Genomic DNA, 21391 nt, shown 5'->3' on the forward strand with positions numbered 1-21391 from the left:
CAAAGGAGGGCTTAGATTCCCGAAGGCCTGCCTCTCTTCCAGTCTTGGGGGGGGGCGGGGAAGGCGCACTGTGGGACCTTCCTTAAAAACCACTCTAGATTTCACTTTTCGGGGGACCCAAGGTTAAGTCAGGCTGCTTCCTGGAAGTCTGGAGCTCTCTGGGGGATGGAGTGGGCCTTGGGGGAGCCCCAGACTCCTTCTCAGCCAGGGGAGGGCAGAGGAATTCTGGCATAGTACTAAGCTGATCTAAAATCGCCTTCAACCAGACCGAGTGTGTCTACCTTATCTGCTCCCAAATTGGACCGCCACCGAGGGACCTGCTGCATGGGGGTGGGGACTTCTGGGCTCCAGAACCCTGTGGGTGGACCAGGTGGGATTTTCTAATAATGAATCTGGAGGTGGCCTTTGGAAGGACAAGGAAGGTGTGGGAACCGGGCCTCCTCGCCCGGTTGGGCCGACAGAAAAATGCTGGGGTCCCGGGTCCTCGCCTTTAACGCCGCCGGCGGCGGAGCAGGCGGGAGGGGGAGGGGCGGCGCGGAAGGCGCATGCGCGGCGCGGGGGGAGCGGCCGGACTGTCCGGTGGCGGAAAGCGGCCGGCGGGCAGCGGAGAGCGCCGGGACCCCGCGCCGGCGGCTGTGAGCGGCGCGGGCCCACCGAGCCCCGAGCTAGCCCGCGCCGCTGCCGCAGGGCCCCGCGGGCGGCGGCCAAGATGACCGTGCCGGTGAGTGCTGACCACCGGGGACCCTGCGTCTTAACCCCCCTTCCCCAGCCCCCCCATCCCACCGCTGCAGGCCTGGGCCACCGAGGGTCACCGGAGGTTCTTCATTTTCAGGCCGAGGTGGGGAACGTGGTGGAGGCGCCGCCCCCCTAGCCGGCTTTCCTGACCCTGCTTTTTACGCGGGCTGGGGGGGGGTGTAATTTTGGCCCCACGGGGAGCTCCCCGGGACGTCTGGGTTGGCCAGGGGGTGTTTGTGAGCCCTCTTGAACGATCCTGGGACTGGTGGGCCCAGCGAGGTCCGCGCTTTGACCCCCGGCCTCCTCCCAGAGTGTCCAGGCCTACCGAGAAGAGGGCTCTGTCACTCCCTGGAAACCCAAGGCCAGGTCAGCTGGGCGGCGTGCGGGGTAGACAAGTCTGTGCTGTTCCCCAGAAAACTCCCTGGGAGAACTGCCCTATTGTGCTCTCGGATCCCCACCCGGATGGCCAGGCGTGGGGCGGGGTCTGTGCTGTCCCTGGAGACACCCTTATCCCCAGAATGGCTTGGTTGGCTGAGGGGAACGGCATACCTCCCCCTACCTCTGGTTTATACACTCACTTTGTGGGAACTTTTGTTGACCCATTGTACCCCAGGCCCTTTGGACTAGCAACTCCTTTCTGTAGGGACTTCTCCCTTTGCCTGACACCCCATTTTCCTAACCCACGGGGCGGACTTGAGGAACCCTTGGTCCAGGGCTTAACACTTGGGCCTTGGGTCTCTCCTCCTGAGGTGGCAGGTGATTGTGGCAACTAAGGTGAAGGACTCAGGTATACACTCCAGCCCACTTTACAGATGGACCCACAGAGGTGTGAGGCCACACCTTCATCCTGTCAGCACTGGAGTCATGCCCTGCAGCCATTACTTCTCTGCTGAGTCAGGGATTTTTTCCCCCCAATGACAGGAAGGGGCAATGGGCCAGAGCCTCGTTTATCCTGGTCTTACTCTTCAATTGCTCTTCATCCACTTGGGGACCAGGTTCTCTCCGTGATGGAGATAGCTGAGGCTTCCTGGCAGGGCAGGTGGCCTCTTAATTGGCCACCATAGAGTATAGAGATTCCTGGAGAAGAGAGGGTTCTGTAAGTGCAAAGCATTGTTATTACAGAATTAAAGATTCCGGCTCCTGCCCGCCCCCCAGAAGCGCTAATGCTGAGTTACAGATGAAAAAATTAGGGCTTCCAGGCTGTGCTGATGGGAGCCCCCACCCCCATCTCTTCTGGTTCAAAGCGTAATTGGCTCATCTCTAGGAAGAGACAGAGAAAGCCTGCCAAGCCCCCTCTTGTTCTCCTGCGCTGTTCTGCAAAGCTCGGGATTTTCTCTGGCTTAGGGCATAGGGCACCAGCCAGCTCCGCCCCCTGTGGACACCGGTCAGAGAAACAAGACGGAGCCGCTGAACATGCTGGAGGGCCAGGGTGGCCAGGGCCGTAGTAACAGGAAATGCCCCTCTGGACAGGACTTTGGTTGGGAGGTCCAGGATTGGTCTGGCTGTCCAGAGTCCATATAGAGCTCTAAACACGGAGTCTTAAGTGGTGTGCAGGCTCTTACCTCACAGTCTTTCAGGTAGTCATCCTCTGCTGTGTGCCTCAGTGGCACCATCTGTAACCAGAGAGGGCAAGGGGTCTGGTGGGACTTGCTCGTGTGGATAAGAATCACTATGAAGAAACTCAAGTGAAGTTCTGTCCTCACCACTGTCCGCTCCAAGCCACTCTCACATGTGGCCACGGTAGTTTTGTGCATGGTGTGTAGCTAGGCTGTCCTTTCTCCCCGGACCTTGGTAGTGTGTGAGGTGGTGGGGCGAAGGAGTAGCTTTTATTTTCTAGCAGCCCTAGTGGGGGCTTCTAGAAAGATCTGCCTGCTCTGACCCTGCTCAGGGAGCCCGGAATGATGACTGGCCATGTGGTACTTAGGGACACGTTTGAGTTTTAAGCACACCCGCTCATTTGGGCAGGCTTTTCCTGGAGAGAGCTGACGCAGGCACTTTGGCCCACGGAAATTACAAGACACTACAGATGGCGATGGGAGATGATGGCAGGCAGAGGACTTGGGATGGACTGGGTTTAGTTGATGTGGCTTCCTGGATCTCCAAGCAGGGGAGGGTTTTGTTTTTTGCTTTGCTTTGTTTTAGTTAGTTAGTTAGTTAGTTTGTTTGATATAAGATCTCATTTTATAGCCCTGAATAGCCTAGAATTTACTATGTAGACCAGGCTATCCTTGAACTTACACAGAAACAGGTCTGCCTTTGCCTCCTCCCAAATGCTGGTCTGAAAGGTGTGCACCATCACGCCTGGCTGTTTGAGGGGTCTCAACTCTGTTATCTGATCCCTATGGATATGAGAGACAGAGAGACAGAGAGACAGAGAGAGGGGTGGGGGAGGAAGGAAGTCACCATGGTGGCCCTGGCTCCCAGCTCTTTCTTCGTCCTCTGCTGAGGACAGAGGTTCTCAAGCAGTGTTTGGCCGCTCATTTTCTGACTGTCCTCTGATATCTGCCTTCCTTCTGGGCATGGCTGGCCAGAAGTTCACACTTGAAAATGACCGTGTTGCCGGGCTGGAGAGATAGCTCAGAGATTAACAGCACCATCTCTGCTCTTCCAAAGGTCCCGAGTTCAATCCCCAGCAACCACATGGTGGCTTACAACCACCTGTAATGAGATCTGGTGCCTTCCTGTGGTGGGCAGGCACACGTGTGGGCAGAATACTGTATAAAGAAAGAAAGAAAAAAGAAAATGACCTTGTTGCCATCTCGGATGGGGTGACAAGAGGCTGGCTGCCCTGTCACTGTAAGGTGAAGAGCAAGTCCTGCGCAGAGCTGCCCAACTGCTGTCTGTCTCTGCATCTTGTTTCTTGTTTGTGAAACTGAGCAGCTCATCTGGCGTCTACAGTGTCCTTCCTTGGAGGACAGGCTCTTTCAAGGAACATAGGTGCTGCCCTGTGTAGGCATGTCCTATGTGCCAGGTATTGGCATGGACAAGACAGGCCTGAAGGAGGACCATGTGTGGCCACAGTCACATGGCCAGTAAGAGGTAAGGCAGTGTGGGAACCAGCTGTGGCAACATTCAGAGTGGTAAATGGCCATCATCCTACGTGGCCACTCTGATGTCAGGGCTGCATCCCAGAGAGCTGTGGACAGCCTTCTGGGCTTTCCAAGTGGGACCCTACAGTTTTCTTTTTGCTATGCTGAAGAGCAAGCCCAGAGTCCCTTTGTTGTCCCTGCAGACTGCCCTCCTGGGCTCACAGAGGCCAGGCAGCTTGCCCATGTCTGGGCAGCAGGGTTTGTCTAGTTTTGACTAATCTAACAACAGTCAGTGGAAATTAGTAGGCACTTGATTGGGCCTTGAATGACCCCAGGGCGCCCTCTGTGCCGTTGGCCTGGTAGTCAGCCATAGCCCCGTAAGAAGGGCACAAAAGGTGGAGAGAAACCAGTGTCTGAGTCCCTCAGCGCAATCTCCGGAGCTCATGCCATGCCCTCCCCTGTTACTGGACTTTGGTCCCTCTTGTCCCTCCCTGTACAGGAACTGGTCTTAAACCTTGTACCTGTAGGTCACCACTGCTGACACATGCAGCTCTGCCCCTGGACACCTCCTGGCCCCATTTTCTAGGATGTATTTTTAAAGATGGGATCACACAATTGCAGGCTTCATGGGGCAAGACCACCTGGTCCCTTATGCTTTCTCTCAGCAGCTCAGCCACGTGACAAGGGTGTGGTGTGCACCTCTTACTCCCCTCTCTGCCACTATGCCTGGTCAGGTCAGGTAATGATGGTCCTACATAGACCTTAAGATGCTCAGTCTCCGTGGTGGGGCACACCTTTAATCCCAGCACTGAGGAGGCAGAAGCAGGTGGATCTTTATGAGTTCGAGGCCAGCCTGGTCTACATGGCAAGTCCAGGGCAGCCAAGGCTACGTAGAGAAACCCTGTCTTGAAAAACAAAAACAACAACAAAACAAAACACAAGAAAAAAACCCCAAAAGATTGCTCAGTCTCTTTCCAGTCAACTGTATCTATGGCCAATTGGGGATCAAAGAAGGAGCTGCATCAGGGTGGGGGAATGTTCTGGTAGTCAAGGCTGAGGGCTCTAGAAGGAACCGTGATGGATTCCACAATAGCGCTGAGTTTCAGAACCTCGTGTGCTTCGGTGTTACGGGAATGCACTGAGCCCTAGTATTTAGGAGGAAGTCAGCAAGGGGTGCATGCAGCTCGCCATAGGAGGCTTCATAGCGGCTGCTGCCGTGAGATAGTGATCTGTTCCAGGCTCCATTGGCAGCTGTGGTAACCAAGGACCCTGTTCTCACTTCTGTGCAACCCTCTGTGGTACACCATCTCCCTCCCACGACTTTTTCTTTGTGGTTCACTTTAGTTCCTGCCAAGGCCTCCGTGGTGAGGTGACCCTGGCCTCTCCCCTGCTCTGCACAGCCTGTGGGATCCCATTCTCTTAAACCCCAGGAAGGTCATTGCCCTCACTTCTTCAACAGAGTGGCCTTTCTCTGATGGGGCCATTGGCTAAACCCACCTCACCTCAGGCCAGCTGGGCGACCTGCTGCCGTGCTTGCTATCTGGAGTGGACAGGGTCACATGTGCAGGCTTGTCCTCCTCAGACATGTCCGCAGCAGCATGGTCCAGCAATGGGGTAGCCAGGGCAGGACCTCAACCCCATCCTGTGGCTCTCAGTACCTTAAGATGCTAATGATGGCAGTGGGAGGGTGAGTGGCCCTGGGCAACTCCTGGTACTCCCTGGAGTCAGCTCTGCGCCCTCCCTACCTACTACCCTTAAGGATCTTAGGCTCCTTATAGCTGCCTGCTTTCCTTGTTTCCTGGCCAGACTTCATTATTTATTTTCTTTTGTCGTCATCATCATCACCATTATCATCATGTGTGAGCATGATGAGTGGGTGGACACACATGTAAGAGCAGAGGTCAGAGGGTGACGTTGCGTAGTCAGTGCTGTCCTGTGTTTATGTAGCTCCAGGGATGGACTTTGGTTGTCAGACTTGCCCAGCCAGTGCTCTTGATCCTCACTGGCCCAGACCAGACCTTTGTGTGCTCTTACTCACTGTCTGCCGAGGCACTGTCTCTCCAAGAAAGAGAGCCAGCAGCACCTCAGCAGAGGAGATGAGGGCCGCGCATTCTGGCAGGAGAGATGGTCACAAGTCGTGGCTCTAAAGTTAATCTCTTTTCTGGGGGGTAGGGATTAGAGACTAAGGGGGCTTTTCAGTAATTTTATTATTAAGCCCTGCCAAATTCCAAGACGGATTTGAAACAGATTATAGTGGAAGACACAAATAGTCTGGGATCATCAAAACCTCCAGAACTATGTAATAAGCGAGGAAAGAGGCACGTTGTTCACAAGGCCTAGGTTGAGTGGGCATAGAAATTTAACCCTCCATCCAGGGAACCTACAGAAAGCATAATGTAGTGAGTGGGTTTAGGACCATAAGACCTGCTTTGAGGTCCTCCAAGACACTGTGTAATGTCGTGCAGACTTTTCTTCGTGCTTGTTTCATTTCTATCCACTGAGACTTTGATACTGCGGTAGATTTTTACATGGCACGAAAGGTGCAGGCAGTAAGTGTACAGTCGATAAGTCTGGGCTACTGAAGATTCAGAATCTTCATCCATCAAGATGAGGCGTGTCATCATCTCCTCAAAGGTCTCAGAGGCCCCATCAGACGTCACCACTCTGCTTTCCATGCCTGGCTTAGATCTGCCTGTTGGTTCTCTCTTAGATCTTTCATTCCGCAAAATAGTTTAGAAGTCCACATGGGCGGCGTCACTGGTTTGTTCCTTCTTGGTTGCTGAATAATATCCTACTTATGGACGTACCACAGTGCATCCTCTTGTTGATGGAGAGCTGCCTCTTGAGTTTGTTGAGTGTGAATTTGTAGGTATCAGAACACTGGTATATGGTTAGCATTAGAACACCTGATCTCTAAGCATGCAGCCTTGGGTCATTCCCAGAGAGCTGTCTATGCCCCCGAACACCGCATCTGCTAAAATGATGCGCTTGCTCAGCATGTGCCTTAGACCAGTCATCATAGGCTTTTGAGTCACCTGTGATTTTTCTCAGGGCCTCATTCTATCTCGAGAGGTCCTGGCGAGGGCTGCAAGGAGAGCAGGTCAGAGAAGATAAGTCCTGGACACAAGCTGACTGGCCCTCCCCACCCTCCCCAGCTGGGACTGACCCAGACATCCTCCCAAGCCACTCCTGCTTGGTGCTCCTGCTTGCAAGCCACTCTGAGAGCCCAAGTCCAGGACACACCTTACACTTACCAGTTTGCCAAGACCCCCCTCATGCAGCACCTCAGCCCCCAGTCTGCTCTTCCATTCCCAGGCACCTCACTGGCCTGTACTTTTTAAATCAATTTTCACTGTTTTTATTTTTTCTGCACTGTGAACCTTAGCAAAAAATTCACACATTTCCTCATATGCCTCCTTCTCAGAGAGGCTCCCAAACATCTTGCATGGAACAGCTCCCCATCCCTGCCACTTTTTTGCCCTGCCTGAGTCCTTGTCACCACAGACCGGTGTGATTACCTGGCATGTTCACCTCCTGCAGCCCAAGTGTAAGTTCTCTGAGGAGGGGACTCTTTCCATGGCAGTGTCCTAGTACAACACAACGCCTGACGTGCATCTGATGCTCAGACCATGGTGCAACTGAGAGAGATGGATACCATGGCCAGCTACCCCCAAAGCGGTATGAGGGAACACACGAACACACACACACACACACACACACACACACACACACACACGCTCACCCTCAGCTCTGCCTGTGGATCTGTGGCAGCTGCATTCCAAGGAAGGATGGCATCCAGATCCTCCAATGAGGTTTGGAGGGAACTTGGGGAGTCTCCAGCATCTGCAAAGGGAGGGGGGAGAGCAAGGTTGGCTTAGAGGTGTGCACTTGCGTTTGTGGGGGTGGTGCAGGAGAGGGTGGGTCCTGGCACCTAGTGGGTGGTACCTGATGTATGGTGGATGGTACAAGTGCTTGGTGCAGCCCCCGTGTACACCCATGCCAGCTCCTGGATGTGGGCCCAGCTGCTGCTAATGGCCGCCTTTACCAAAGTGCATGGCCAGCTGAGGATGACACAGACAGCTGGAGTCATTTGTGTAGGCTCCTGTCCTTGTAGGCTTAGTCCAGGTGAAGCAGATGGGCCCCGCTGTGTGGGCTGAAATAGGGCTCATGGGGGAGCGCTGTGGGGTGGGTTGTTTGTTTGTTTGCTTGTTTGCTTTAGCTACAAGGAAAGAGCTGCTTTTATATACCCTGGAGCCTGTGGGTTGCTGCCTGTGATGTTGCTGGTCCTGTAGCTCACTGTCTCCAGCCCCCGGGCCTGACAACCCTGTTCTCTGCCCATCTGTGGGTATCTGTGGGTGCGGGCACTGGTGCTCAGTGGAAGTTGCTGAGGGCGTGTAGCAGATGGCATGTGAAGTCACCCCCTTTGCCTGCACTGCTGGTTGCTATGGGAGAGTGAGAGCAGATGGCCCAGCTAGTGAGGTCTCTTGACCACACCCTGTCCCTGCCCACCCAGCCTAACTGACAGAAGCCAGGCAGCCACTGGCATCTGAGCTTTCTCTCCACAGTCCGGGACCTGTCCACGTTCTTCCTTCTCTCTTGCCCCGCTCTTCCTTGACAGGGTTACTCTGTCTGACTCTTCCTTAATGCTGAGGGAATGTGGAGGCAAGAGCCAGCTACCAGAGGTAGCCACAGGGGCAGGCTCGCTAGGGCTAGCCTCTGGTCCACACTACTCAGGCCTAGCCCACTCGTCCATCAGCACCCAGTGAGGCCTCTGCTGGAGCTAAGTCCTGTCTGAGACAAGCATTTCCCTGAAGGTGCCACTGCTGCAGAATAATGTGAATAGGGGAAGTTTCTCTAGCCACCCCCCCCCCCATTTTGTCCCTGGTCCACACCTAAAAGGAGAAAGGGGAGCCGGGAGTGGGTGCTGGACTTATTAGGAGGTCTAAGTTGGTTTGTATTCTTCTCACCCCTGGGCTCTGTCCTTTCATAACAGGCAGCATTGTCTGTATCATGTGATCCTGCCTCTGTATCCAGGTCTATAGCAACCTGCAGAAAGGATGACAAAGGGCATGGCTGACCAGGAAGAACTCCCAGCTGTAGGGCCCGTCACCACTGTCATGAGGAGAGGAGGCTCTCATTGGTCATTCCGGTCTTGGAGCACTTTATGGCTAACAGCTCCGGTACCTGCCCTAGGAGAGCACTCTGCTGTCTGGGGTCACCTGGCTGGGTGCTCCCCCATGCCGACATGCTTAGGCTGCTGAATGGGCAGTTACAAATGTAAGCTGTACTAGCGCTTCCTGGCCCTGTAAGCCGGTGGAGGGAGGCACTGCCCTCCAAGCCTCTGGGCTGGTATTTCCATGTCCTGGTCCCCAGAGTGATGGGGATTGGCTGATGTGATCAGCTGTGTCCTCAGGGCCCCTGAAGCCTTGCCCAGGTTTTGACACTGTTGAGTAGTCCTCAGAGGGAAGGCAACAGCCCCTGTGGCCCTTCAGGGACAACATGTCTTCCTGTCCCTGAGGCTTGCAGTGCTTACCTCCGGCCTCAGGAAATCCTTTCCCACTGCCGCTCCCAGAGCCGGCCATCAGCTGACCTGTCCAGCCCAAGCTTCAGGAGGGAAGAGGCTGTGCGCCTAATCTCACACAAGTCATTTTAGGCTGCTCTGCTCACCCGCCTTAGTCATATGCTGTTGCCCTGTGTGATTTACTCTCAGAAGTGGCTGCCTGGTCTTCCTGCAGGGGGCTGCTCTGTCCAGCCGTGTTAGCAGCGCACATCCCATTCCGTGCCCCAGTGGTTAGCGTTACCCCTCTGTAGCCTGTGAGTGCATCTTCAACCTGGTAGAGGCTCCAGGCCACTCCTGGGATGGTGGCAGCTGTCCTGGAGGGTGGGGGCTGTGGTCTGGCCATTCCTGTGCAGTCTTTCTCCAGGAGCGCCCTCCTTCAGTTCCTCCTCTGCACGAACACCTGTGTGTGTTGCACCTGTCTGTAGCTGTACCTGTGTGTGCCTGTGTGTGTTCAGGCATGATTATGCGTGACTTGACCTTCCCACAAGAGCCACCTCTTAGGTTCCACCCCGTTACGCACACCCTTCATCAATGCAGCCCAACTTGAGAGGAGTGCTGGCCCAGGGCTGAATGCCGGGTCATTGTTTTGTTTTTGTGGTTGCTTGGGTCTCAGACACCTATCCCCTTGGAGTCCTGACTGTGGCAGAGGTCTTCAGCTTTGGAGTGTCCTTGTCCCTGAGTTCCCTTTCCACTGCAGTGCAGTAGTCAGTGTGGGTTAAGGTCCTGGCATCTCCAGGACCCTCCCTCTCGGGTCAGCTCTGTCTCTCCTGTGCACAGATTGTGTGGAATGAGACAAGCACACCTAACCTGTGTGTCCGTCTCCTCACCTGTGACGTGAGCTAGCAGGAAAGCCTGTGTTGCCAAACTGCTGTGGGCATGAAATGAGTACATGCGTCCCAAGCCAGCATGGAGGGCGTGTCGGTGTGGGGGAGGGGAGGACTACATCACTGAGCACATGTGTCCAGGCCAGCACAGAGGCCTTGTGTGGTTAGGTAGTGTCCCTGTCAACACTTTTCCATATACCCCAGCCATAACCACCCTTGTGGGTGCTTCTTCCTTCAATAGCTTGGGAAAGTGTATGCTCCCCAGCACAGTAGGGTGTCAATCCTGGGGTCTTGTTTCCGAAGCGGAAATGCCATTCCAAGGCTCACAGGCTTGGGGGTGGGGGGGGTGGCGAGAGTTAAGTGGAAAAGGAGCACATTTTTGAAATGCCTGAGCCTGAGCCCAGTTCCCTTCCCCCATCAGCCCCACCCCCATGCCACTTTAATCTGTTTCTGAGAGTGGAGGAGGGTCTCCTTTTCCCAAGGCCCTAGCTAGGCACTGCCTCTCTCTCGGTGGTGCCTTCCCTTGGCCAGGGGTGGATTAGAGGCTATCTCCTAGGAGGACCAGGCCTTTTGTGTTCCTGTCCATTCTGCAGAGACATCCTCCCTGAAGGCCTGGTCCTCTCCTCCAAAGTAGGGACCCAGTGACGTGCTGAGGACCCCTCCACCCCGACGCAGTGAATGGGACAAGTGCTTAGGCATCGTCCCACTGGCTTAGCCACACTGAGTAGCTAGGTGGAGGCGAGAAGGGGGGTAGTGCATGGTGACCAGCAGGAAGGAGTGGTCCAGGTCACGGGGCCATTTCTCCTTGCACCCCCTGCCCCCATGCTGTGAGCTCTGGCCAGTGGTTTATAAGCCAGAAAGAAGCCCTGGGGAAATGTAGGCGGCCACCTTTTCCAGAGGGTTAAGACCCTGCCATCAGGTTTAAGCAGGTGTTGGGGGACCTGAAGCACTCGCTGGACTGCCTGGCCCAGCCCCGGTGCAGGAGCTGGGAGAGGGCTGCCCAGGTGCCTGTCCAGTGGAGGCTGGCCTTGGGCATGTGTGTATGTTACCTGAGTGCTGTCTCACTGCTTCCTGGCACCAGCGTGCAGCGAGGGCCACAGCCAGCGTCAGGCTCCTTTGTGGTCTGAAATAAGTTTCATTCCAGTTTTTCCAACAGTCTTGTGTTCAGAATCTGGCAGACGTTTGCTGCTTGGAGTGACAGTTACTGAACTGCAACCTAGCAAGGAGCCACTAAGAGGTGGGCTGAGGCTCCGTCGTCCCGTGCCCTCCGGGGGTGCTTTTTCCTTCTTTCTCATTCTCAGTATATACCTTTGGAGTTGCTGAAACAGACAAGCTAGAGCAGGTTTCAGGAAGATTGCTAGGCACGAGTTTTATGTCTGGACAGGGCTGACTCAGGAATGGGGGTGGGGGTCTCCTAGGGCATGACTGTGACCTGCTCCTGGTCCCTGCGCCAGGAGCCTGGACTCAGTTCAGTGGAGAACTGGTGCACAACTTGGCAGGCCTCCAGGTCTCTGCTTAGTGCCCAGAGGCATATGTGAAGTAGGTCGTGAGCTCTGGCTTCACTCACCCTGGGCTTCAGGGGACCAGCTAGAATCCCCACAGTCGAGAAATACAGAGGGGCAAAAGTTGGTGCTGCCTATGAAAAGCAGCAGGTCAGGCTGTAGCTGGCAAGCCATGGGGTCTTTATGTTTTACTTGTTGAGACTTTGAGACTGGATCTTACCCTGTCGCCCAGGCTGGGCTTCCTGCCTTGGCTCCGGATTGCTGGGATCCTTAGACATGAACCATCAGGCCGGATTCCTGGAGTCTTTCCACAGTAAGGCCTGTCCACAATCTTACGCTATTACTGTTTTTAGCAGTTGTTTCTTGGGACAAACTCCCTCCACTGTGTCTCGGAACTCAGGTCTGAATCGGCTGCTGCGAACACACGTGGGAACACTCTGGTGTTAGTGGGTGAGGAAGGCAAAAGGCCGGCATCTAGAAGGGAAGGATGGGCTGCACCGGAGCTGAGCAGCGATAGGGCCGGGCGGCGTCCTCTGAGGACCTTCTCCAGCTCCGGGCGGCTGGCCGCGGGAGGACGGGACGTCCGCACGAGCAGTGGCCAGCTCGGCCCGCCCACCTCAGCGTCTCATTTGCATAGGGGGCCACGGCAGCCAATGGCAGCGCGGCTAGGCATGCCGGGAGCCGGGAGGGCGGCGGCGGCGGCGGCGGGCGGGCGGAGCGAGGTGGACTGGCTGCGGGCGGCCGAAGCGGCGGCAGAGACGTGCGGCGCGGGCGGCGCGGCCTCTGGCCGGGGAGCACCATGAAGTACCTGGTGAGTGTGGGCGCGGGGCTGGACGGGCGGCGAGGAGCACGCTTCCTGCGGGCCTCGCGTGTCCCGCCGGCCGCGGAGTTACCGGTCCGCTCGGTGCGTAAAGGAGTCCCTCCCTCGGTCCGCCTTCGACACCCCCCTCCCCCCCGCCGCAGCCCCTGGGTCCTGACGTCCTCGCAGCCGGGGCACCGGCCGGGTTGCCTGAGCCCGAGCCCGAGGCAGTGTGCTGAGGGACTGAGAAGCGAGATCTGCTGAGGGCTGCGGACCGTCGGCGAGCTGCGACAGGTTAGGACCCGGGGGGATTGGGGCAGTAGAGAATCCCATTGCGGGCAGCAGCTTATTTTCACGACTCTCGGTGTAGAAAGGTCTGGGCTGAAAGACGCTTCCGAGCTAGGGTTTGCTGTGAGTTTGGTCACCTGCACAAAACGACCATGTGTCCATTCCTTGCTAAGTGTGAAAGTTTCCAATTGTATTGGGCCAGGGGACACGCCCTCCTTTCTCCTGGTGGAGAGTTGGATGGTGACTGCTCAGGGCTGATGGGCCAGAATAGCAGGTGTGGGTGCCCAGAGGATCTGGAGCCAGGTGGTGCCTTGGGGAAGGGAGACCTTGGGGAGGAACTGCCGGCACACCCTCCTGGCACTAGCGCTCACCTTCCCTTGCCCTGAGCAAGGAAGGAACCCATTGGAAACTGGGTGGAGACAGGGCAGGTTGTGCCTGCAAAGTCACCTTTGGTCAGAGGAGGAAAACGAATTTCTGGCCGTTAGTGGTTATGCTTGAGCAGGAGAGCGCGAGTGCTGTGTGATCTCCCTAGAGCTGGCCAAGGAATTGAACTTAGGGCAGTGCCTCAAGGGAATCTGTCCGCACAAGAAAGGCCCAGGAGGCTGTTGCTGCTCCCCACCCTGGCTGTAAGGTTATGAGTGTGGAGACTGAGGCAGATAGAGGGTCAGTCTACCCTTTGAGCACATGGCCCAAAGCCTGGTCTCTATGTACTGTACCAGTTTGTGCTCCCTACTCTTTGTCTGGGATGAGGGACCTTAGCCTTGAGGAACTGTCAGGCTCTACTGTGGCTCTCTGCTAGCACCCATTTTAAAAAATATATATTTATTAATTTTATTTATTTATTTATTATACAGTCTTCTGCCCACATGTGAGCCAGCAGTCCAGAAGAGGACACTAGATCTCATTATAGATGGTTGTGAGCCACCATGTGGTTGCTGGGAATTGAACTTAGGACCTCTGAAGAACAGACAGTGCTCTTAACCTCTGAGCCATGTCTTCAGCTGCTAGCAACAGTTTTGTTTGTTTGTTTGTTTTTTGTGTTTTGAGACAGGGTTTCCCTGTGTAGCCTTGGCTGTCCTAGACTCACTTTGTAGACCAGGCTGGCCATGAACTCACAGCAGTCTGCCTGTCTCCGCCTTCTGAGTGCTGGGATTAAAGGCGTGTGCCCATTCTTTAAGGGGGTCCTACAGTAACTTTTCCCCAAGCCTGGACAACTTTATCCTCTGATTCCCCCTCTCCCAGATATAACTTGCTCAGTCTGGGAGGCCTTTGGAAAGAGGCCGTCTTGGTCAGGCTTGATGCTAGGGTACAGGAAGTGGGGGTGACCATTCCCCAGCAGACACACTGAGTAATCCTTTCTTCCCAGGTCGGAGGGATGGAGGTGTGGTCTCAGACCCAGAGGATGGGCCTTCTTTCTCTAGGAAGAGTCAAGGCTCCATGTTTTTCTCCCACCTATAGGGCAGGCCTCCGTGGAGAAGGTAGAGAATGGAGGGCTGTGTTTCATACAGTGGACAGCCGGCCACACTTTCTGTGATACTGTCCCCATCCTGCTCCAGAAGGTCAACTACATCAAGAGCTGCTGACTTAGGGCTGGAGAGTGTCAACACTCTGGGGCTTAAGATCTGAAGATGAATAAACCCAGGCCTTGTACTACGATCCTCCTGTCCCTTTGCTCTGATCTCTGGATCCCTCCATAATGACAGAGTCAGGGATGGGGATTCCCCTATTCTGGGCCTCATATTGTCCCAGAAGTAGAGGGGCAGTCCTATACAAACCCCTGTGAGGCACTAAGTCACAAAAGTGAACTAGAGCCAACCCACTGATGGTTCCACAAATTCTGTTAGAACCACATGGCCAGGAAGGGAAGCAGTTGGTGTCCCTGCCGTCCATGTTGTGATGGAGGCTTGTAGATTTCGTGTTCTGCAGCAGAAGGCTTCCTTATGACACTTTACCTCTGCCCAGATTCTCAGAGACAGTACCGGTGACGTTTTGGCAGGTGTGAAGCAGGAACTGCACACAGTCATTTGCTGTTGCTACTAGAGCTGAGGCCAGTGTCGGGGGGTGGGGGGGGTGGGGGGGGCGATCCTTGGCAATGGCCACTCTGCAGGTAGGTTTACCCATTTCCACACCTTCACCGTGGCTATAGTGTCAGAGCTGGGAGCTACCGTTACGGCCTCCTGCTGTTATCCTGTCACATACTCCTGAGGAAGGCAAGACTGGAGCTGTGGCTCCCTTGGGATGACTCTGGAATGTGGGCTCATGCACAGGCCATTTTGAGCACTGGTTCTCACACTCTTGCTCCCTGTCAGCGTATCAGGGGCATGAACTGGCTCCTCAGTTTGTCTATGGGAATCCTAGGGCAGGATGTTGCCATGCAAGCTTGTCTTAGAGTTCCAGCTCAGACACTAGGACAGGGAAGGAGGGAAGAAGTGCCATCTCTCAGGACTCCTTCGGCTCCTGGACTTGGGCAAGGAGGGCTGCTGGGTCCCTAGCCAGTAGGTCCATGCTGTGTGTTCCTCTAGGTGGATACCTGGACATGAATGGGGAGTATGCCTGCCAGTTAGACACACATTCACACTTATATCTGTTGGCCACAGGGCAGTGGGAGGCAGCAGTTGGGCTCTTGGGGACAAGCAAACAGAATATCCCAGAAATAAACTTGGCTCACATTTGCAGTGGTTCTAAGTATGAAGGGAGCCAGTGTTTCCTTAGTGCCTGCTGTGTATGAGGCTCTGTGCTTAGGGTGGGTGCCTGTGTGTATGCACTGAAGGTGGGACTAAGCAGGGTAGGAAAGACTTGCTCAATATTTTCCATGAATCCCCAACCCCACTTTTATCTCAGAGCCCTAGACCTGCCTCTGTAACCAAACCTCGGTGAGACAAGTATACCCATTCTGAACTCTGACTTCCTTCCGTGAATGAGGATGAGCCAGTTGTGGAGCTAGGCCTGCATGCAGGGCTTCCATTGCCTAGTGGGCCCAGGCTGGCGCTGCATGAAGGCTCTGTGGAGAGGAAGCTGTAGTGTCTTCTCTTAGCACTCCCTCCAAGCCAGCAGCTTGTCCTACCCCACGTCAGGGTTTGGGAAATCCCATAGCTCTTTCAGGACTCCCTCAGGGCAGCTGGAGCAGAGAAGAATATGACATCAAGACAAAGCCATCTGGGACCCTGTTGGGTCTGAAGCCTCCGCAGGCCCCAGGACACAGTGCGAGCCATTCTCAACCAGGCAGTACCTGTAGGGCAGTTCTCCTGGCTCCCATGTACAGTATGATGTTGTGTGGAGCAGGGAGCCTTGGCATCAGGCTGGGGAATTTTCTTGGCTCCGCTCACTCAGCAGGCGCTTGCTCTGGAACCTCTCTATGGCGAGCTTGTTGCTCTAGCACCCAGGGTTCTGCTGAAGATAGATTTGGGCCTCCCATGCTTGGGTTAGGAACCGGAATATAGATAGTAACAAGAAATGTCAGTATGTGAGGGCAAAAGGGGACGTGGGTACCTTCAGATAGACATTGGCTTTCCGGAAGGAGGAGAAGGGTGATGTCTGATGTAGTCCAGTGGGTGTAGGATGCAACAGAAGGTTCCAGAGTGAGATCACCAGAGATTGGCCAAGTCAGGCAGCAGCCTCCATGGTGACTGGCTGGATGTGACTGGCAACACCAGCCTTCCTAATGCTATGACCCTTTACAATTCCTCATGTTGTGTGTAACCACACAACATAAAATTATTATCACTGGTACTTCATAGCTATTGTTATGACTCATAAATATTTTTTGGAAATAGTTTGCTAGAGGAGTCGCAACCCACAGATTAAGAACCACTGATCTCTACAAGAACATCATCTTGACGGGTAGATAGGGGCCCAGGGGGGTCTGCTCAAACTAATGCACTAACCAAGGACAATATGAGTAGCAAACATCGAACCCCTACTCTGATCTACCCAATGGACAGGACATTCTCCACAGTTATGTGGAGAGCGGGGACTGACTCAGACATGAACTCTGGGGCCCCACATTTGACCACCCTCCCCCCTTGGTGGGGAGGCCTGATGACACTCAAAGAAAGAATAAGCAGGCTACCAAGATGAGACTTGATAGCCTATGACTATATAGTGGGGGAGGAGGTCCCCCTCGATCTTAGACCTAGAGGAGGGGAATAGGGTGGAAACGGGAGGGAAGGAGGAACGGAAGGATACAAACGATGGGGTAGCAGTTGAGTTGTAATCTAAATAAATTAATAAAATTAGAATAAAAAAAAAGACCACTGATCTAGACAGATAGTTGTAACATGGCTCTGCATCCCTCAGAGTCCCAGTTGTACCCATTTTGGGGACATAATATGTATTGCAAGCATATCATGGGCCATACAGCTGTCCAGCTGAGGGAGACTGGAAAAAATGGGCTCAGGAGGCTGACTGCTTCTCCGCTTTGAGTAATGTCAGAGTCCCTGTGATCTTCCCAATACAGAGTCCCATGGGAGGCTGCTAGGGGGCTGAAAGCATGCCCACAGCAGGAATGCCCAGGCTGCTGTGGGCTTGTACCCAGCCAGGCTTATTTGGCTGTGGAAAGCCATTGTTTGGATGGTATTTATTGGCCCTGGGGTGATAGAAGGATAGTGTGTGGAATCCTACAGTAATTAGCCCCTGCCTGCCTGCCACTCTGGGGTCACAGAAGTCTCCCTTTATCCTTGCTCCTGCTCCAGCATCTTGACTCCTACCCTTGCCCTGCCCCGTGCGCTTAGTCAGTCAGCTACAGTATTACTTCCTTGGGGAAGTCACATATACACAAAGTCTTGTCCTTCATTATTTCTGGTACCCCACTTTCTCCCTATCTTGACAAATTATTACTTTCATGAGCCTCACTTAAGCCAGGCAAGTGTTTTACCACTGAGCCACACTCCGAACATGGCAAATATTGTTGGGTGTCTTTCTGCCCCACTGCAGTTGTAAGCCTTGTCCTGACCTGGCTTTAAGCACATAGGTGTACACTATCTTTAGGAAGCCAACTGTGTCATCTTAGCTTCCACAGTCTGGTGGTCTAGGGGAGAAGGGACTTTACTCAGGGTCACACATAAGTGGGAGTGAGAGCTAGGCCCTGGGCTGGGGCTGAGTTGTTGTCTAGTGACTTGAGAGAGGGGAGGAAGGAGCAGTGTGGCCTTGAGTAGTAACTAGGGAGGCAGAGAGGCTGAAAGGGCCTTTGCTTGGCCAGCTAAAAAAGTCGATAGAGCAGGCACTGGCAGTGCTTAGGACTTGGGTTGGGCAGGAGAGAGGCTGCTGCAGGGGCTCTGGGCCAGAGAGCACCAGCTGACACAGGCAGAGGAGCTCCTGGTGCCAGGCTCTTGATGCCACGTGCCCAGGCCATGAGGTGCTTCCCAGCCTGGCTGCAGCTGCTCTTAACTGTCCAGTTACAACCCTACTTGGCCAAGGCAAACTTGGCCGGCGCTCAGTGAGCGTGTGCTTTAGGTAGAGCTCACACCTCTGGGAGGCTGGAAGCCCCAAGTGGCCTCACCTGGACTGGGCAGTTCCTCAGCAGACCCTTCTAGCTTTCATGCTTTTGCTCTCTCCCGTGTTCCCAGACCCACCCAGTGGGGCCTCTTTATGAGCTTCCCTGGGCAACAATCATAGGAGGTGAGGCGACTCGGCCGTGGGGCCCTTCTGTCTACACTTCCACCCGCCTTTGACTTGACTGGAGGGAATTTCCCTGTGACTCACTCTGCTGGCACTTCCTGTGGTCACCAGGGCAGGGGCTGGGGGACCCAGGCAGGCGGCTTGATGTTCTGGGGTCACTGAGGGAGGGTGGGCCTGGTGATTCCTGGAGGCAGGCTGCAGACCATATTTGGGAAATTTGCTCCTCTTGTTTGCAGCTTGGGACTGTGAGCCTGGTGGGCTGTAAGGTAGTTCCCCAGGAGCCTCTCTAACTGTCTGCTCGCCTCTGTTCCAGCCTCACCCACAGCCTGGGAGTTGGCCCACTAGTTTCTTTTCCTGAAAAAGTTATTCTTTTCTTTCCTTAAAAAAAAAAAAGTATTCAGAATGTGTGTGTGTGTGTGTGTGTGTGTCTGTCTGTCTGTCTGTGTCTGTGTCTGTGTCTGTGTTTTTTTTTTCAAGACAGGGTTTCTCTGTAGTCTTGACTATCCTGGACTCACTTTGTTAGACCAGACTGACCTCGAACTCACAGAGATCAGCCTGCCTCTGCCTCTTAAGTGCTGGGATAAAGGTGTGTGCCGCCACGCCTGGCCCAGATTTTTTTTTTTAATGATGTTTTCATACATAATTAGTCTTGATTGATTTCCTCCTCAAACATACTTTTTATCAACTTCAAAATAAGAAGTGCTTATTAAATACAAGTTGAAAAATCCTGTAAATAAGAAGAGAGAGTATCTACTTCTGTTGTCTGGAATATTTTCAGTAGTATTCTGACACCTTATTTTGAATTTTCAAATGACATTTTATTGTGGACCAAAGTGACTTAACTCTAAGAATCCTCCTGTCTCAGCTTCCTGAGTGCTGAACTACTCTATGCCCAGCTTATTCCGTGCACTTTAATTCTTCTGTAACTGGTGTGAGCAGAGTTCGGGGGCTGTGGCAGTTTCAGGGACTCTGCCCTCCGTAGGCTGCCTGCTTGCCTGGCTCCTTCCTACGCCTTGTTCTTTTTGCCTCCCTAGCTCCTCTGCCCCTGCCTTTTCTGGGTCTGGAGACTCCAAGCTATCTTGGAGCAGTGGCTACCAGCTAGTGACTCCTAGGGCCCTCCTCCATCCAATGCTCCTTACCTGTCAGTGCGGCAGGGCCTGAGAGACAGCTCAGAGGTAGCCCTCTGGGACACCTCTGCCTCAGAGCCTGGCTTCCCACTTTGGATTTCTGTCCAGGCGCATGGCCCTTCCTGCTGTCTGGAATTCCATTCCAGCTCCTAATTGGTTCCCTGAAGGAGTTGAGGTCCAGGGCATGGTGGTTGGTTTTGTTGTAGGTTGGTTTGATTGCAGGTTGTGTACCACCAGCTTGGCCAGAGGATGGTTTTACTTTGTGGGTCTTAAGTAGGCAAGGCCACACAGCAAGTAGCCAGAGCCCAGGTCCCACTTCCAGTCTAGATTTCTCTGTGTCCTCAGACTTAGGAGGGACCTTGTAAGTCACCCAGAATTGATGTTTGGCTGGAGGCCAGAGCGTGCACCTGACCTTCTTGAGTGCCCAATGGGTCTCTGTCAGCCTCTGCTGAGACAGACGGTCTTCTGCTGTTCTAGCACAGAAGATCTCCCAGCCACGCCCAGTCCGGGCTCCTTCCTTGCTCCTGCCCTCTGCAGTCTCTAAGCCCAGTTCCTGGGCAAGGAGGCAGTAACAGGATTGCTCAAGTTACAGTGGCAGTGTTGGAGCCTCCCCATTTGGTTCTTATGCCTTCTTCATGTCTCCTATACTGTTGCCCTTCTGTCTCAAGTCACATAGCCCCAGCACAGGTTACTTGGCTCCTAGGCCACACCAAATGCAGGTTTCTGGTGTGTGTGTGTGTGTGTGTGTGTGTGTGTGTGTGTGTGTGTGTGTGTGTGTGTGTGTCTCCTGATGTAGAATGGCCATAGTAGTACCCATTTCTTGTGTGTGTGTGTGTGTGTGTATGTGTGTCCCCTGATGTAGAAAGGCCATAGTAGTACCCATTTCTTGTGTGTGTGTGTGTGTGTCCCCTGATGTAGAAAGGCCATAGTAGTACCCATTTCTTGTAGCTGTGACAGTAAAGGTGGGAGGTGCTGCTGTCCCTTTGCTTAATGCCCTTGTTTTTCCTGTTGCTTCTCCCTCAAGCCCCAGAAGCACTCACGTTAGTAGAATGTCTGGGATCTGTCCGGGATAATTGTCATTGACATTTAAAGGGTATTGCTTTGTAGGTGCTTATAGCTTTAAAGTTCTGGGCCGTAGCACATCTGTCTCTTACTCTAACTCCAGATGGCAGGTCTGACTCACCTCACCTTTACCTCCTCATTGCCCCATGGTCAACACAGGTGGGCCTCATGTGACAGGCAAGCACCCTGGTGCTGAGTACTCCTGAGAGCAGTAAAACTTGGGAATACTACTCCTGCCTGCAGCACTTCACTGAATACCAGGACACCTGAAGGGCACTATGGCATGATCCCTCTGTGTCTCTATTGATGGACTCTGGGCATTCCATCAGCAGGTCTTGGCCATTTGATTTCCCTTGGGCCACCTCTATATATTGTAGGTTTTCTGTTGATACTGTCTTTTCCTTTTTAATTGTATGAACTCTCCCAAATTCCTAGTAACTTTTCTTGCCATAGCAGTAGGCCTTTTGTGTTTGATTTCTGATTGGTGGTCAGTAATGCCAGGTCAGTGTCTACATTTGCTGCTTTCCTACAGTGAGTTTCCTACCTTTGCCTGCTGTGTGGTTGTACCCTTTCCCCATTGCTTTCCAGCCCTTGTCCTGCCCCATCCCTGCTTACAGTTGTCCTCATAGCAAGGAAGGAATGCCTTGTGCCTTTTATAAATGGCTTGTTTTGCCAAGCATGGTGGCACATGACTTTAATTCCAGCAATTGGGAGGCAGAGGCAGGTGGATCTCTGTGAGTTCAAGGCCAGCCTGGTCTACAAAGAGAATCCAGGACAGCCTAAGCTACATAGAAAAACCCTGTCTCGAAAAACAAAAAAGGAAAAAAAGAAAAAAAGTGGCTTGTTCTT

At 53.8% G+C, this 21391-nt stretch overlaps 1 protein-coding gene and 2 long non-coding RNA genes across 3 annotated transcripts in view; 2 read left to right on the forward strand and 1 right to left on the reverse strand.

Moving 5' to 3' along the window:
* Window positions 1-545: 545 nt before the first annotated feature.
* BCAR1 (BCAR1 scaffold protein, Cas family member) overlaps window positions 546-21391 on the forward strand; it is a gene marked incomplete at its 5' end in the record, with an annotated part of 34073 nt that continues 13227 nt past the window's right edge. Inside the window, 3 exon segments of the mRNA XM_084756660.1 lie at window positions 546-668; window positions 670-683; window positions 685-721. Coding sequence (XP_084612786.1) covers window positions 546-668; window positions 670-683; window positions 685-721 — 174 coding nt within the window.
* On the reverse strand, window positions 5947-12006 carry LOC311583288. The gene is made up of 4 exons (XR_014774447.1): window positions 11871-12006; window positions 8732-8810; window positions 7507-7607; window positions 5947-6849 (listed from the first exon to the last, which is right to left on the reverse strand). It is a non-coding gene; the product is annotated as an uncharacterized lncRNA (long non-coding RNA).
* Window positions 11860-14393, forward strand: LOC311583286. Its single transcript, XR_014774445.1, has 4 exons — window positions 11860-11963; window positions 12288-12461; window positions 12614-12743; window positions 14196-14393. It is a non-coding gene; the product is annotated as an uncharacterized lncRNA (long non-coding RNA).

The sequence above is a fragment of the Acomys minous genome (assembly GCF_964271855.1).
Source record: "Acomys minous genome assembly, chromosome: 14".
Lineage (NCBI taxonomy): Eukaryota > Metazoa > Chordata > Mammalia > Rodentia > Muridae > Acomys > Acomys minous.